Source organism: Mobula hypostoma, chromosome 7, assembly GCF_963921235.1.
Source record: "Mobula hypostoma chromosome 7, sMobHyp1.1, whole genome shotgun sequence".
NCBI lineage: Eukaryota > Metazoa > Chordata > Chondrichthyes > Myliobatiformes > Myliobatidae > Mobula > Mobula hypostoma.
Genome location: NC_086103.1, coordinates 188,721,164 through 188,739,672, shown reverse-complemented (window position 1 = coordinate 188,739,672; position 18,509 = coordinate 188,721,164). Strand labels below are relative to the sequence as shown.

General features: G+C 46.4%; 1 protein-coding gene across 1 annotated transcript in view; it reads right to left on the bottom strand.

The window, feature by feature from the left end:
- Positions 1 to 1,304: 1,304 nt before the first annotated feature.
- Positions 1,305 to 18,509, bottom strand: part of LOC134349857 (inverted formin-2-like) — a 183,480-nt gene continuing 166,275 nt past the window's right edge. The window contains exons 11-12 of the mRNA XM_063054815.1: positions 5,541 to 5,699; positions 1,305 to 5,122 (exon numbers count right to left, since the gene is read on the bottom strand). Of these exons, the coding sequence (XP_062910885.1) occupies positions 3,890 to 5,122; positions 5,541 to 5,699 (1,392 nt within the window). The 3' untranslated portion in view covers positions 1,305 to 3,889. The remainder of the gene's footprint in view (positions 5,123 to 5,540; positions 5,700 to 18,509) is intronic.

Sequence of the window (18,509 nt, the reverse complement as noted above, 5' to 3'; positions counted from 1 at the left end):
CAATGTTGCAAAAGGCACAATAATTTGTTTTATTTGTGGCAAGTATACACTTAAATCTCAAAGGTGGATCATGAATTCTCTTATTAAGAAAGTGTAAAACTGGTGACCAAGACAAAGCCTGGGATCCTCACAGTTTTTCACGACATGATCTTCCAGCTTGGCTCAGAGGCACTCAGAAGTCAGCGCCATTTCCTGTCCCGATGATATGGTGAGATCATGTGGCAGACTGCTACTTCTGTCTGAGCAGTGTGTCTAGTTTCTCTGCTAAAAACAAGAAATCCATTGAATATCCCAATTTCCCTTCAGCAATGAGACATATACCGCATGAAAATAGTCTTCCAGAGACATGGAGTGAATAAGACAGGAATGGAAAATAACACTGATACCAGTACAGATTTTGAATGCTTTATGTCAAGTGTGCTTCATCTGATAACTCAATCTGAGTTAAATTACTTGGTCAGATGCTTGGGATGGTTAAAGGCAAAAGCAGAATTACTAGGCTGTCACCAGGCACATAAATTTCGATATTTGAGACAGATGTTTCCCAGAATAACTGATGCCAAGATTAAGGAAGGCATTTTTATTGATCCACAAATCAAACAGGTCATCAATTCAAAGAATTTCTAAAGGGACCGGAGAAAATTGCATGGAAGGCATTTAAGGATGTTCTTTGCAAATACAGAGCACCATACTACCTGCAGCAGGTTGATAATATGCTTCAAACATGCAAAACCATGATGTGCAACGTGTCAGTGAAGATTCATTTTCTGCATTCCCATTTAGACTTCTTCCCTGCAAAACTTGGTGCTGTCAGTGAAAGGTTTCACCGGGACATTGCGATCATGGAGAAGCGGTATCAGGGCAACTGGAATTTATCAATGCTGGATGATTATTGTTGGATGCTTAAGCGAGAAGCCTTAAGCTCTGAGTAACAAATAAAAACCATCAACAAAATATTTTAACTGAGTTGAACTATTGCAAAGCATCAGCACCGCTATGCAATTCAATGCATTATAGTCAATAAAAGTTAATTTCTTCTTCTTCAAATTCCTATGTGATACAAATAGTCTGAAATTAGATTTGAGTTCACCTTCAAGTGGTCTATCATAACCACAAAATGTGCTGCTTCTGAGGAAGAAACACTTTCGAAAAAAATTGCTGTCCAGTGTCACACATCAGATCCACCCATCTCCTGTTAGATCCACCCATCACCCATCAGATCCACCCATCTCCTATCAGATCCACCCATCACCCATCAGATCCACCGTCTCCTGTCAGATCCACCCATCAGATCCCCCGTTAGATCCAACCATCACCCGTCAGATCCATCGTCTCCTGTCAGATCCACCCGTCACCCATCAGATCCCCCTTTCTCCTGTCAGATCCACCCATCACCCATCAGATCCTTCCTGTAGAAATGTCATCACATTCTCAGTGCATACTACCCTCAAGGTGGCTCCATTGGGGATGACTGCTCACTTTGTGAGCTGTGGATTTGCAAAGAAGGCCCGGGAAAGGATGCAAGGTTCATCCCTTGCCGCTTCTCTGATCTGCGGGCTGTTCTCAGGGACACATACTGAGAAAATCAGGTGCTGGGAGATCAGCGACTTACTGACAGACTGACTTAGTCCTGGCCAAAACATCCTGGTCTTTCAGTACCAAATGTCTGTAAGGGTATGCTGCCCACTAGCACATTCAGGGCTACAGGCGTACGTGACGACAGGCGTTCTGAAGCTCAGTGAAGCAGAGGAAGGTTCTGGTCCCACACTACGGAGCTAAGCCTGTGTAATAACCTCTCATAGGAGGTGTGAAAGGCCGTGGAACATCATACAAAGAACGTGTTAACACTACAAATGCACTGAAAACACTTTAAACCACTGTTTATAACTCTGTTAACATTGCAAATACATCCTGGTATTTCTGTACATATTACTCCATATTCATACTTCAACACATCTAACTTTATTTTTATACAATTTATTATTCTTTACAAATTGTTGAATGTAGTTTTGTGTTGCATATCATACCCTGATCAACACACCGCAGCAAATTCCTAATAGATGTCAATGTACTGTATATGGTGAATAAAGTTGATCTTTTATCGAGAGCTGACCGATTGACCAATTTGTGCCCAAAGTCCTCATGGACTTGGCTGAGTGGAGTTTCTAATCAATGTAACAGTTGATAGCGATGTTGTGGAATGTCACCAGGAGCTCTTTCTGGTTTTGGAGTCTTTTTGGGTACTTTAGTGACCTGATACTACTTGTCTCCATTGGCTCATGAACCTTTGTGGCCAGATTGGACTGCTTTGTCTGCTGAAAAGCTCTGACTGAAACTGAACTCTGTGCAATCATCCAGCCATTTTTGACGGAGGTCGTTCGAAGCAGATAAAGATGCTGAGGTTGGGACAATGCCCTCAGAAAGTCATGGGACATGGCTGGGGTGAACAACCTTTAACAATCACCTCCCTGCTGTCTTTAAGATACAATCCAACCGGATTGACAGCACACGATTCAATGCAGCCTTGATACACGGAGCGGTCACTATTGTCTCAGTCCGTTGGGCCAACCTTGGACCAAGGCACCAAGGCTGGAACGGTTTCTGGAGCTGAGTGGTTCTGGTAAAACTCAAACCCCACACTGGCCACTCTGCTGGTGACAGCTTCCATCTCTCTGCTGGAGACTGAGAGTAGACCAACTGATTGGGTGGGAATTAATCAGATTGAGTTTGTATTCTCTTTTGACACTAACATTGCCTGTTTATTCATTTCCAGTAATGCTGCCTGACCTGCTGAGTTCCTCCAGCATTTAGTGTGTGTTGTTTTGTCAACAAGTGCCCACTCTCGGGAAGATGGAGAGTCCCAGCACTGATCCCACACTTGGGGGGCAGAGCAACCCATCCCTGCCCTCTCTCAGGGGGAGAAGGATTGCCAAAGTTGCTTGCACAGTCTGTACATTCTGTCGACTCCTGCTGAGATCCGCAGTCTGGCCATGCGCCGTAGGCAGAGTCTCTCATTTCAATGTTTGCCGCAATAACTTATGGTACAAAATTCAATATTCACAGAATTGTTAAAAACATTTAACAGCTTACTGTTTTAAACGTAATGAACACAGTGAGATGTTCATTCAGGACATGGTCTCTCTTTGCTGTTGTGATCAGGAAGGAGGTACAGGAGCCTCAGGGCTCACACCACCAGGTTCAGGAACAGTTATTACCCTACAACCATCAGGTCCCACACCACCAGGTTCAGGAACAGTTATTACCCCTCAACTATCAGGTCCCACACCACCAGGTTCAGGGACAGTTATTACCCCTCAACCATCAGGTCCCACACCACCAGGTTCAGGAACAGTTATTACCCCTCAACCATCAGGTCCCACACCACCAGGTTCAGAAACAGTTATTACCCCTCAACCATCAGGTCCCACACCACCAGGTTCAGGAACAGTTATTACCCTACAACCATCAGGCTCTGGAAGCAGAGGGGATAACATCTCATCCTCACTTGCCCATTACTGAAATGTTCCCATAACCAATGGACTCACTTTCATTTCATGTTCCCGATATTTACTGCTTCGTTATTTATTATTATTATTATTATTATTGGCTTAGTTTTGTATCTGTAGTTTGTTGTCCTTTGCACATTGTTTGTTTGTCCATCTTCTGTTCTGCATTTCATTGATTCTGTTGCGTTTCTTGTATTTACTGTGAATGCCCACAAGGATGAACCTCAGGATTGTCTATGATGACATACAGTATATGTACTTTGACAATAAATTTACTTTGAACTCGAGGGCATGTGCAACTGGTAGTGATACCCAGTTCCTCCACTGCTTGAATTGGTGCGGGTGGCTCCCCTGTGGGATCCGAAGGTCCCTGGGATGGGTGGTTAGTGCTTGGGGCCCTTGTGGCCACTGAAACCCTTAAACAGACTACTGATGAATCCTGCCCCCCTGCTGGGGGCCACAGCCGACTCCTTTGCCTCCGACTCGGCCGCTGCTCCTCCTGCCCCATCCACTGCCTTGGGAGGCTTCTTGCCAAAGAGGTTGGAAATTGACCAGAAGCCAGACCCCATGGCCTTCGTCTCTTCTGCTTGCTCTGGCCTGTCGGATGCAAGAGGCTTCACAGCTCTGAGGGAGCGGGATGCAGAGGAACGTCTCTTGCGGGTGGGGGCAGGGGAGGAGGTGGAGGGCTGCCGCTGGAAGAGGGTGGAGGGTCGCCTGCGGGAAGGTGTGGAGGAGGAGGAGTGTCTCCTCAGAATGGAGGAGATGGAGGTGGACAAGGGTCGGCTGAGGGCAGCGGGCAGCATGGGTCGGTCCACGGAAAAGCCTCGGGAGAGCTGGACTTTGCCCCGGGAGGGCTCAAGGACGTCGGCAGAGAGGCTCCGGCCCGCGGAGGGGCGGGAGGGCCGGGCCAGGGGCGGATAGCTGGTCCGTGAGGCCACAGTAGCTGCAGTGACTGGAAGTGTGGGAGGCGCTGGGGCAACGGCCTGGGTGTGGGCTCCAGCCAGGGACAAATGATCGTGGGGATGACTCGAGGAGGGGGCAGGGGTCGAGTCCAGGTCTGGAGCTGAGGTGTTGGGCGGCGAGCAAGTCACCGGTCCCGATCTCTCAGGTCTGGGTCCCGACCCCAACCTGCGGGTTGTCCGTGGACGCAGGAGACGCTCTGACACTTGGCGGAGTCGCAACACCTCCTCTGGGGACGGGGTCGGGGACGTGGATGGGGCTGCAGGGACTACTGATGGATTTGGGGCCGGGATTAGGGCTGGAGCTGGAGGAGATGGAGGGGCTGGGGCTGGTGCCGGGGCCGGGGCCCGGGTTAAGACCTGGGTTATGGCCAGGGCTGGGGCCTGAGCTCGAAGAGCTAGCGTCGGGGCTGAGGCAGTGTTTGGGGCCTGAGCTGCGTCACTCACCAGACGCAGTGACTGGCTGCGGGGTAACCGCTCAGACTTGGGCCGCTGGCGTAAGGAGCGGCGGTCGCGGAGCAGCAGTGACTGGAGGTCAGGTTCAGAGTTAGGTAGCCCACACTCCCAGTAGGAGCAGCTGGCGATGGAGAGGCGCTTCGCGGCTTCCTCCTCCCGCTGGCGGCGACGCATCTCCTTGAACTGTCGTTGTCGGTTCTCCTGGGGTGGGGGGGACGAGGGTCGTGGGAGAAGGGTGGATGGTAAGCAGGGGTTTGGGAAGGGAGTGAGGGAATGGGGGTTAACAGGAGGGAGTAGGGAGTTTGGGTGGAGGATAAGCAGAGTCAGGATTGGGGGGGGTGAGGGGGAGAGGCAGCTGTGAGTGGTCAGTGATGTTAAGGTCCCAGCAGGTATCAGGTTACCTGTCTCCTTCCAAATCTGACCCCATCCCTCCATCCCTCCCCCTCAGCCTCCCTCTCCATCACCCACACATTCCCTCTCAAAATCAGTCCCCTCCTTCCCCACCCTCCCTCTCCCCTCCCCTACACCTTCTCAGTTTCCTCCATCCTTCCCTCTCCCCTGCCCACCACTCCCTATCTATCACTCCCCTCCCCCCCACCCCGCCCCCAGCGGTGCTCACCTCCCTGGCCGCGAGGAACTTCTCACTGAAGGTCTGGAAGATGCTGCAACTCTCCTCGAGACGGAACTGATCCTCGCACAGGAACTCAGCCAGACGCCCGCTCACCATCTCCAGATGGTCCAGAGCCTCCTGCAGCTGCTGCAGTCGTCCCTCGGCCTCCTGTGCAGGACGCAGTTCATTCAGTGACTGTCACTGACATTCCACCCTTCACCCAGCCAACTCCTGACCTCCTGTCCCTCAACGAGACTGACCCCAACACTAGAAATGTGATCACCTCCCCAAGGGGACAGTGAATCCCCCCCTCACAGAAATATAATCACCTCCCCAAGGGGACAGTGAATCCCCCCCTCACAGAAATATAATCACCTCCCCAAGAGGACAGTGAATCTCCCCCCTCACAGAAATATAATCACCTCCCCAAGAGGACAGTGAATCTCCCCCCTCACAGAAATATAATCACCTCCCCAAGAGGACAGTGAATTCCTCCCACCTCACAGAAATATAATCACCTCCCCAAGAGGACAGTGAATCTCCCCCCTCACAGAAATATAACCACCTCCCCAAGAGGACAGTGAATTCCTCCCGCCTCACTGAAATATAATCACCTCCCCAAGGGGACAGTGAATTCCTCCCACCTCACAGAAATATAATCACCTCCCCAAGAGGACAGTGAATCCCTCCCCCTCACAGAAATATAATCACCTCCCCAAGAGGACAGTGAATTCCTCCCGCCTCACTGAAATATAATCACCTCCCCAAGGGGACAGTGAATCCCCCCCTCACTGAAATATAATCACCTCCCCAAGGGGACAGTGAATCCCCCCCCTCACAGAAATATAATCACCTCCCCAAGGGGACAGTGAATCCCTCCCCCCTCACAGAAATATAACCACCTCCCCAAGGGGACAGTGAATTCCTCCCCCCTCACAGAAATATAATCACCTCCCCAAGGGGACAGTGAATCCCTCCCCCCTCACAGAAATATAATCACCTCCCCAAGGGGTCAGTGAATCCCCCCCTCACAGAAATATAATCACCTCCCCAAGGGGTCAGTGAATCCCCCCCTCACAGAAATATAATCACCTCCCCAAGGGGACAGTGAATTCCTCCCCCCTCACAGAAATATAATCACCTCCCCAAGGGGACAGTGAATCCCTCCCTCCTCACAGAAATATAATCACCTCCCCAAGGGGTCAGTGAATCCCCCCCCTCACAGAAATATAATCACCTCCCCAAGGGGTCAGTGAATCCCCCCCCCCACAGTAGAATCATGAGGCCACATGGAACACAAAACAGGCGCTTCTGCCCATTGATCAATATTGACTCAACCCACCTCTACCATTACCTCTGGCAGCTCATTTCATACACCCACTGCCCTCCGTGTGGTAAACATAGAAACATAGAAAACCTACACCACAATACAGACCCTTCAGCCCACAATGCTGTGCTGAACATGTACTTACTTTAGAAATTACTTTTGGTTACTTATAGCCCTCTATTTTTCTAAGCTCTTAAAAGACCCCATCGTATCTGCCTCCACCACCCTAAGTCTCCTCTCACCTTAAACATGTGGCCTCTAGTTCAAGACTCACCAACACTGGGGAAAAGACTGTGGCCATTCTCTTTAGGAACACTTCTCATGGTTTGATAAACTTTGATAAAGTCGTCCCTCAGCGGCCTACACTCCAGAGAAAAGAGTCCCAGATTATCCAGTCCTCCAGTCTTAAAAACATCCTGGTGAAACTCCCCTGCAATCCTTGTAGCCTGTGGAACTTATTCCTGAGAACTTTACAAGCTGGAAAATGTTAGGGGACACACGATGACTGGGAGGCCCCAGAGAGGTCAGTGGGAGGTGTTGCAATCTGCAAGCCTGGTAAGGGCAGGAGACAGATGTACTGTGAGAGCATTCTCATGGTTGCATCACAGTCTGGTACCATAAGACCAGAAGATATAGGAACAGAATTAGGCCGCTTGGCCCATCGATTCTCTCCACCATTTTTCATCATGGTTGATCCATTTCTTGCTCAGCCCCAATCTCCTACCTTCTCATTGTATCCCTTCAGTCCCTAACTAATCAATAACCTATCAATCTCCGTTTTAAATATCCCAAGACTTTACCTCCACGTTTGCCTGTGTAGACAAATTCCACAGATTCACCACTGTCAAGCTATAGAAGTTCTTTCATCTCTATTTTAAATGGACCTCCCTCTATTCTGAGGCTGTGTCCTCTGGTCTCAGACTGTCCCACCAAAGGAAACATCCTCTCCACATCCACTCTACCAAGGCCTTTCACCAGTCAGTAGGTTTCAATGAGATCCCCCCACTTATTCTTCTGAATGCCAGTGAGTCCAGGCCCAGTCATCAGACGCTCCTCAAATGATCAGCCTTTCCATCCTTGAATCATTTTCATGAATGTTCTCTGGACCCTCTCCAATGTCTGCACATCCATTTCTTAGCTAACAGGTCCAAAATTGCTCACAATACAAGTGAGGCTTCACCTGCCCTTCATAAAGTCTCAATATTACATCCTTGCTTTTATATTCTAGTCCTCTTGAAATGAATACTAACATTGCATTTGCCTTCCTCACCACAGACTCAACCTGGAAATTAACCTTCAGGGAATCCTGCACAAGGACTCCCAAGTCCCTTTGCAGCTCAGATTTTTTTGTATTTTTGCTCCATTAGGAAAATAGTAAATCCTTTCATTTCTTCTGGCAAATGAACCCATGAACACTACCTCACTATTTTCTTTTTATTTGCATTCTCATTGCGCTGTTTATTTAATTTCACTTTATATATACATAATACTTATTGCCAAGTGCTCGTTCTTTATTATTGTTCTGTACTGCTTTCGGAAATGAACAAATTTCACAACATATGCCAGGGATACTAAGTGGATTCTGATTCAAGGACTGGTGGACAGTGTGAGGTGAAGCAGTATGTCAGTCTATGAATACAGGGGACACAGACTCCGGACTAGGAAAATTGATCCATGTGTCCAGGGAGCCTTAAAGGTAACAGTGCAGCACAGACAGATGGTGAAATCAGGAGCAACACACAAAAAGTGCTGGAGGAACTCAGCAAGACAAGCAGCTTCTGTGGGGAGAAGGGAACCATTTCAGGCCAAGACACTGCATAAAGTCTGAGAGTGAACAGAAGAAAGGAGCAGCACAGGGAGAGGTGAGGTAGGGGGCCAGTCAGTGATTGGTGGATAGTGGAGGGGTCAGGAAGGGCCAGAGGGTGATTGGTGGACGTTGGAAGGTGAGATAGGGGCCTGTGTGTGGTAGGTAGATGGTGGAAGGGTGAGGTAGGGGCCAGTCAGTGATTGGTGGATGGTGGAGGAGTGAGATAGGGGCCTGTGTGTGTGATTGGTGGATGGTGGAGGGTTGAGACATGTGAGTTCCTTTAGCCAGAATGTGGTAAATCAGTGAAATTCATTGTCACAGATAATGGGTCAGTCAGGGCATCAAAGGTTACAGGGAGAAAGCAGAAGAATGAAGTTGAGAGAGAGAATAAATCATTCACAATGGAATAGCGAAGCAGAACTGAAGGGTCAAGTGGCTGAATTCTGTTCCTGTGTCTTCTCGGCTTGTGGCTGGAACCACCTCCACCCCTTTCCCACCCATCTACCATAACAAATGAGTTCAATCCTGTCTAAATTTGGGGCTGCATCGTAGCACAACGGTCAGAGTAACACTATTACAGCACCAGTGACTGGGGTACAAGTTCCACCACTGGTTATGAGGAGTTTCTACGTTCCCAAAGTCCAGTGCAGATGCCACTACAATACCAGCCAATTTGTCTCACTTCTATAGACTCTGTCTCCTTAGTCAATACAGATGCAAAAAATCCATTTAAGATTTCCCCCATTTCTTTTGGTTCCAGGCATGGATCACCATTTTGATCTTCCAGAGAACCAATTTTGTCACTTGCAATCCTTTTGCTCTTGACATATCTGAAGAAACCCTTGGGATTCGCCTTCACCATGTCTGCTGGGGCAACCTCATGCCTTCTTTGAGACCTCCTGATTTCCTCAGAACCAAAGAACCATAGAACATTACAGCACAGAAACAGGCCTTTTCGCCCTTCTTGGCTGTGCCAAACCATTTTTCTGCCTAGTCCCACTGACTTGCACACAGACCATATCCCTCCATACACCTCCCATCCATGATCTGTCCAATTTATTCTTAAATGTTAAAAAAGAACCAGCATTTACCACCTCATCTGGCTGCTCATTCCATACTCCCACCACTCTCTGTGTGAAGAAGCCCCCCCTAATGTTCCCTTTAAACTTTTCCCCCCTCACCCTTAACCCATGTCCTCTGGTTTTTTTCTCCCCTTGCCTCAGTGGAAAAAGCCTGCTTGCATTCACTCTAACTATACCCATCATAATTTTATATACCTCTATCAAATCTCCCCTCATTCTTCTACCCTCCAAGGAATAAAGTCCTAACCTATTCAACCTTTCTCTGTAACTCAGTTTCTCAAGTCCCAGCAACATCCTTGTAAACCTTCTCTGCGCTCTTTCAACCTTATTTATATCCTTCCTGTAATTTGGTGACCAAAACTGAACACAATACTCCAGATTCGGCCTCACCAATGCCTTATACAACCTCATCATAACATTCCAACTCTTATACCCAATACTTTGATTAATAAAGGCCAATGTACCAAAAGCTCTCTTTATGACCCTATCTACCTGTGACTCCACTTTTAGGGAATTTTGTATCTGTATTCCCAGATCCCTCTGTTCTACTGCACTCCTCAGTGCCCTACCATTTACCTTGTATGTCCTACCTTGGTTTGTCCTTCCAGAGTGCAATACCTCGCATTTATCTGTATTAAACTCCATCTGCCATTTTTCAACCCATTTTTCCAGCTGGTCCAAATCCCTCTGCAAGTTTTGAAAACCTTCCTCACTGCCCACAACACCTCCAATCTTTGTATCATCAGCAAATTTGCTGATCCAATTTACCACATTATCATCCAGATCATTGATATAGATGACAAATAACAATGGACCCAGCACTGATCCCTATGGCACACCACTAGTCACAGGCCTCCACCCAGAGAAGCAATCCTCCACTATCACTCTCTGGCTTCTTCCAATGAGCCAATGTTTAATCCAATTTTACTACCCCTCCATGTATACCTAGCGACTGAATCTTCCTAACTAACCTCCCATGCGGGACCTTGTCAAAGGCCTTACTGAAGTCCATTTAGACAACATCCACTGCCTTCCCTTCATCCACTTTCCTGGTAACCTCCTCGAAAAACTCTAATAGATTGGTTAAACATGACCTACCATGCACAAAACCATGCTGCCTCTCCCTAATAAGTCCCTGTCTATCCAAATACTTGTAGATCCTATCTCTTAGTACTCCTTCTAATAATTTACCTACTACCGACGTCAAACTTACTGGCCTATAATTTCCCGGATTACTTTTAGAGCCCTTTTTAAATAACGGAACAACATGAGCCATTCTCCAATCCTCCGGCACCTCACCCGTAGATACCGACATTTTAATTATATCTGCCAGGGCCCCTGCAATTTCAACACTAGTCTCCTTCAAGGTCTGAGGGAATACCCTGTCAGGTCCTGGGGATTTATCTACTCTGATTTGCCTCAAGGTAGCAAGCACCTCCTCCTCCTCAATCTGTATAGGTTCCATAACTTCACTACTTGTTTGCCTTATTTCCATTGACTCCATGCCAATACAGACGCAAAAAACCCATTGAAGATCTCCCCCACTTCTTTTGGTTCCATATATAGCTGACTACTCTGATCTTCAAGAGGACCAATTTTATCCCTTACTATCCTTTTTGCTCTTAATATACCTGTAGATGCTCTTTGGATTATCCTTCACCTTGACTGCCAAAGCAATCTCGTGTCTTCTTCTAGCCCTCCCGATTTCTTTCTTAAGTATTTTTTTGAAATGTGTATGGAATACAGTGTCAGGAGGTGTGTGGTCACACTCTTTGGTAGAAGAAATAAAAGTGTAGACTATTTTCTAAATGGAGAGAAAATTAAAAAATCTGAGCTGCAAGGGGACTTGGGAGCTCTTGTGCAGGATTCCCTGAAGGTTAATTTGCAGGTTGAGTCTGTGGTGAGGAAAGCAAATGCAATGTTAGCATTCATTTCAAGAGGACTAGAATATAAAAGCAAGGATTTAATGTTGAGACTTTATAAAGCACGGGTGAGGCCTCACTTGGAGTATTGTGAACAGGTTTGGGCCCCTTATCTTAGAAAGGATGTGTTGAAACTGGAGAGGGTTCAAAGGAGGTTCATGAAAATGATTCCAGGATTGAATGGTTTGTCATATGAAGCGTGTTTGATGGCTCTGGGCCTGTATTCACTAGAATTCAGAAGAATGAGGGGTGACCTCACTGAAACCTATTGACTAGTGAAAGGCCTTGATAGAGTGGATGTGGAGAGGATGTTTCCTATGGTGGGAGAATCTAAGACCAGAGGACACAGCCTAAGAGTAGAGGGGCGTCCTTTTAGAATGGAGATCAGGAGGAATGTCTTTCGCTAAATATACATAAAGACGGCCTTCTTAGCTGCCTATGGTAAAGAATTCCACAGAATCTTTATCTGTGGAATTCTTTACCATAGGCAGCTAAGAAGGCCGTCTTTATGTATATTTAAGGCAAAGATTGCTAGATTCTTGATCGAACATAGAACATAGAAATCTACAGCACATTACAGGCCCTTCAACCCACAATGTTGTGCCAACCATGTAATCTACTCTGGAAAATGCCCAGAATTACCCTACTGCATAGCCCTCTACTTTTCTAAGCTCCATGTACCTTTCTAAGTGTCTCTTAAAGACCCTATTGTATCTGCCTCCAACACCATCCCCGGCAGTGCATTCAACACACCTACCACTCTCTTGTTTAGAACTCACCCCTGACATCCTCTCTGTACCTACTTCCAAGCACCTTAAAACTGTGCCCCCTCATATTAGCCATTTTAGCCCTTGGAAAAAGCCTCTGGCTATCCACACGATCAATGCCTCTCATCAACTTACGCACCTCAAAAAGGTCACTTCTCATCCTCCATCACTCCAAGGAGAAAAGGCCAAGTTCACACAACCTATTCTCATGAGGCATGCTCTCCAATCCAGGCAACATCATTGTAAATCTCTTTTGCACTCTCTCTATAGTATCCACATCCTTCCTGTAGTGAGGTGACCAGAACTGAACACAGTACTCCAAGTGGGGTCTGACCAAGGTCTTATATAGCTGTAACGTTACCTCACGGCTTTTAAACTCAATTGCATGGTTGATGAATGCCAACACACCATATGACTTCTTAACAACACTGTCAACCTGCGCAGCAGCTTTGAGTGTCCTATGGACATGGACCCCAAGATCTCTCTGGTCTTCCACACTGCCAAGAGTCTTACCATTAGAACATAAAACATAGAATAGTACAGCACAACACAGGCCCTTCAGCCCACAATGTTGTGCCGACCCTTAAACCCTGCCTCCCATATAACCCCCCACCTTAAATTCCTCCATATACCTGTCTAGTAGTCTCTTAAACTTCACTAGTGTATCTGCCTCCACCACTGACTCAGGCAGTGCATTCTATGCACCAATCACTCTCTGAGTGAAAAACATTCCTCTAATATCCCCCTTGAACTTCCCACCCCTTACCTTAAAGCCATGTCCTCTTGTACTGAGCAGTGGTGCCCTGGGGAAGAGGCACTGGCTGTCCACTCTATCTATTCCTCTTAATATCTTGTATACCTCTATTATGTCTCCTCTCATCCTCCTTCTCTCCAAAGAGTAAAGCCCCAGCTCCCTTAATCTCTTATCATAATGCATACTCTCCTCAGTACCCTTTCCAATGCTTCCACATCCTTCCTATAGTGAGGTGACCAGAACTGGACACAGTACTCCAAGTGTGGCCTAACCAGAGTTTTACAGAGCTGCATCATTACATCGCGACCCTTAAACTCTATCCCTCGACTTATGAAAGCTAACACCCCATAAGCTTTCTTGACTACCCTATCCACCTGTGAGGCAACTTTCAGGGATCTGTAGACATGTACCCCGAGATCCCTCTGCTCCTCCACACTACCAAGTATCCTGCCATTTACTTTGTACTCTACCTTGGAGTTTGCCCTTCCAAAGTGTACTACCTCACACTTCTCCGGGTTGAACTCCATCTGCCACTTCTCAGCCCACTTCTGCATCCTATCAATGTCTCTCTGCAATCTTCGACAATCCTCTACACTATCTACAACACCACCAACCTTTGTGTCATCTGCAAACTTGCAACCCACCCTTCTACGCCCACATCCAGGTCGTTAATAAAAATCACGAAAAGTAGAGGTCCCAGAACAGATCCTTGTCAGACACCACTAGTCACAATCCTCCAATCTGAATGTACTCTCTCCACCACCACCCTCTGTCTTCTGCAGGCAAGCCAATTCTGAATCCACCTGGCCAAACTTCCCTGGATCCCATGCCTTCCGACTTTCTGAATAAGCCTACCGTGTGGAACCTTGTCAAATGCCTTACTAAAATCCATATAGATCACATCCACTGCACTACCCTCACCTATATGCCTGGTCACCTCCTCAAAGAACTCTATGAGGCTTGTTAGACAAGATCTGCCCTTCACAAAGCCATGCTGACTGTCCCTGATCAGACCAGAATCTCTAAATGCCCAGAGATCCTATCTCTAAGAATCTTTTCCAACAGCTTTCCCACCACAGACGTAAGGCTCACTGGTCTATAATTACCCGGACGATCCCTACTACCTTTTCTGAACAAGGGGACAACATTCACCTCCCTCCAATCCTCCGGTACCATTCCTGTGGTCAACGAGGACATAAAGATCCTCGTCAGAGGCTCAGCAATCTCTTCCTTCGCCTCATGGAGCAGCCTGGGGAATATTCCGTCAAGTCCCGGGGACTTATCCATCCTAATGTATTTTAACAACTCCAACACCTCCTCTCCCTTAATATCAACATGCTCCAGAACATCAACCTCACTCATATTGTCCTCACCATCATCAAGTTCCCTCTCATTGGTGAATACCGAAGAGAAGTATTCATTGAGGACCTCGCTCACTTCCACAGCCTCCAGGCACATCTTCCCACCTTTATCTATAATCGGTCCTATCTTCACTCCTGTCATCCTTTTGTTCTTCACATAATTGAAGAATGCCTTGCCTTGTATTTTCCTTTACCCTCCTCGCCAAGGCCTTCTCATGCCCCCTTCTTGCTCTTCTCAGCCCCTTCTTAAGCTCCTTTCTTGCTTCCCTATATTCCTCAATAGACCCATCTGATCCTTGCTTCCTAAACCTCATGTATGCTGCCTTCTTCCACCTGACTAGATTTTCCACCTCACTTGTCACCCATGGTTCCTTCACCTTACCATTCTTTATCTTCTCCACCGGGACAAATTTATCCCTAACATCCTGCAAGAGATCTCTAAACATCGACCACATCTCCATAGTACATTTCCCTGCAAAAACATCATCCCAATTCACACCCGCATGTTCTAGCCTTATAGCCTCATAATTTGCTCTTCTCCAATTAAAAATTTTCCTGTCCTCTCTGATTCTATCCTTTTCCATGATAATGCTAAAGGCCAGGGAGCGGTGGTCACTGTCCCCCAGATGCTCACCCACTAAGAGATCTGTGACCTGACCCGGTTCGTTACCTAATACTAGATCTAGTATGGCATTCCCCCTGGTTGGCCTGTCCACATACTGTGACAGGAATCCATCCTGGGCACACTTAACAAACTCTGCCCCATCTAAACCCTTGGAACTAATCAGGTGCCAATCAATATTAGGGAAGTTAAAGTCACCCACGATAACAACCCTGTTATTTTTGCACCTTTCCAAAATCTGCCTCCCAATCTGCTCCTCTGTATCTCTGCTGCTACCAGGGGGCCTCCAGGATACTCCCAATAGAGTAACTGCTCCCTTCCTGTTCCTGACTTCCACCCATACTGACTCAAAAGAGGATCCTGCTACATTACCCACCCTTTCTGTAGCTGTAATGGTATCCCTGACCAGTAATGCCACCCCTCCTCCCCTTTCCCCCCCTCTCTATCCCTTTTAAATCACTAAAATCCAGGAATATTGAGAATCCATTCCTGCCCTGATGCCAGCCAAGTCTCTGTAATGGCCACTACATCATAATTCCATGTATGTATCCAAGCTCTCAGTTCATCACCTTTGTTCCTGATGCTTCTTGCATTGAAGTACATGCACTTCAGCCCTTCTGCCTTACTACCTTTACACCGTTTATTCTGCTTCTCCTTCCTCAAAGCCTCTCTATATGTTAGATCTGGCTTTACTCCATGCCATTAATTTTACCATTAATATTATATTCTGTCTTCAAATTTGACCTACCAAAATGAACCACTTCAGACTTAGCTGGGTTGAACTCCATCTGAACAGGCCTCCATACCATCCACAACACCCCCAACCTTTGTCATCAGCAAACCTACTAACCCACCCTTCGCCTTCCTCATCCAGGTCATTTATAAAAACCACAAAGAGGAACAGTCCCAGAACAGATCCCATTGAAACACCACTGGTCACTGAACTTCAAGCAGAATACAAACCATCAACAACCATCCTTTGCCTTTTGTGGGCAAGCTAATTCTGGGTCCACAAAGCAAGGTCTCCCTGGATCCCATACCTCCTTACATTCTGAATGAGCCTTGCATGGGGTACCATATCAAATGACTTACTGAAATTCATATACACTACAGTCTCTGCTTTATCTTCATCCATGTATTTTGTTACATCCTCAAAGAATTCAATTAAGTTCATAAGGCATAACCTGCCCTTGACAAAGTCATGCTGACTAACCCTGATCAGATTATGTCTCTGCAAATGCCCATAAATCCTGCCTCTCAGAATTTTCTCCAACAACTTGCTCACCACTGAAGTAATACTCACTGGTCTATAATTTCCTGGGTTATCTCAACTCCTTTTCCTGAACAAGGGAACAACATTTGCAACCCTCCAATCCTCTGGTACTTCTCCCGTCTCTATTGATGCAAAGATCATCACCAGAGGCTCAGCAATCTCCTCCTTCACTTCCCACAGTAGCCTGGGGTATATCTCATCTGGTCCCAGTGATTTATCTAACTTAATGCTTTTCAAAAGTTCCAGCACACCTTCTTTCTTAATGTCTATATGCTCAAGCATTTCACTCCACTGTAAGTCATCCCCACAATTGCCAAGATCCTTTTCAATTACAGCAATGGTGTGTGTTTCTGCAAAAAATGAGGAAGGTGCTGGACACATGTATTCCAAAAATGAAGAAATACTCAAATGGCAAACCAGTACAACCATGGTTGACAAGGGAAGTCAAAGCCATTGTAAAAGCAAAAGAAAGGGCATACAACAAAAGTAGTGGGAAGATAGAGGATTGGGAAGTTTTTAAAAACCTACAGCGAGCAACTAAAAACATTAAAAGGGAAAAGATGAACTATGAAAGCAAGCTAGCAAATAATGTCAAAGTGGACAGTAAAATATTTTTCAAGTGTGCTAAAAATAAAGGAGAAATGAGAGTGGATATAGGACCACTAGAAAATGAGGCAGGAGAAATAATAACAGGGACAAGGAGATGGCTGATGAACTAAATGAGTATTTTGTATTACTCTTCACTATGGAGGACACTACCAGTATGCCTGATTTTGTAGTTTGTGAAGGAAGAGAAATGGGTGTAGTTACTATTACAAGAGAGAAGGTTCTCAAAAAGCTGAAAGACCTCAAGGCATACAAGTCATCCGGACCAGATGAACTGCATTCTAGGGTTCTGAAAGAAGTAGCTTTAGAGATTGTGGTGGCATTAGAAATGATCTCTCAGAATCATTGGACTCTGGCATGGTGCCAGAGGATTGGAAAACTGCAAATGTCATTCCACTCTTTAAGAAAGGAGGAAGGCAGCAGAAAAGAAATTCTACACTTGCTAGCCTGACTGCAGTGATTGGGAAGATGTTAAGAGTCAATTGTTAAGGATGAGGTCTGGAGCACTTGTTGACACCGGACAAAATAGTACAATGTCAGCATGGTTTCCTTAAGGGAAAATCCTGCCTGTTGAACCTGTTGGAATTCTTTGACGAGATTACAAGTAGAATAGATAAAGGGGATGTAGTGATGTTGTATATTTGGATTTTCAGAAGGCCTTTGACAAGGTGACACACATGAGGCTGCTTACCAAGTTAAGAGCCCATGGTATTACAGGAAAGTTACTAAGATGGTTAGAACATCGGTTGATTGGTAGGAGGCAGTGAGTGGGAATAAAAGGATCCTTTTCTGGTCGGCTGCCAGTGACTAGTGGTGTTCCGCAGGGGTCAGTGTTGGGACCACTTCCTTTTATGCTGTACATAAGTGATTTAGATGATGGAATAGATGGCTTTGTTGCCAGGTTTGCAGATGATATGAAGATTGGTGGAGGGGCAGGTAGTGTTGAGGAAACAGGTAGGATGCAGAAGGACTTAGACAGATTAGGAGAATGGGCAAGAAAGTGGCAAATGAAATACAATGTTGGAAAATGCATGGTCATGCACTGTGGTAGTAGAAATAAATGTGCAGACTGTTTGGGGAAAAAAATCAAAGAGACTTGGAAGTCCTTGTGCAGAACACCCTGAAGGTTAACTTGCAGGTTGAGTCGGTAGGGAGGAAGGCAAATGGCATGTTAGCATTCATTTCAAGAGGTCAAGAATACAAGAGCAAGGATGTGATGCTGAGGTTTTATAAGGCACGTGTGAGGCCTCACCTTAAATATTGTGAACAGCTTTGGGCCCCTCATCTATGAATATATGTGCTGGCATCGGAGAAGGTCCAGAGGAGGTCCATGAGGGTGATTCCAGGAATGAAAGGGTTATCATACAAGGATCATTTGATGGCTCTGGGTCTGTACTTGCCGGAATTCAGAAGGATGGCGGGGGGGGGGGGAATCTCATTGAAACCTTTTGAATGTT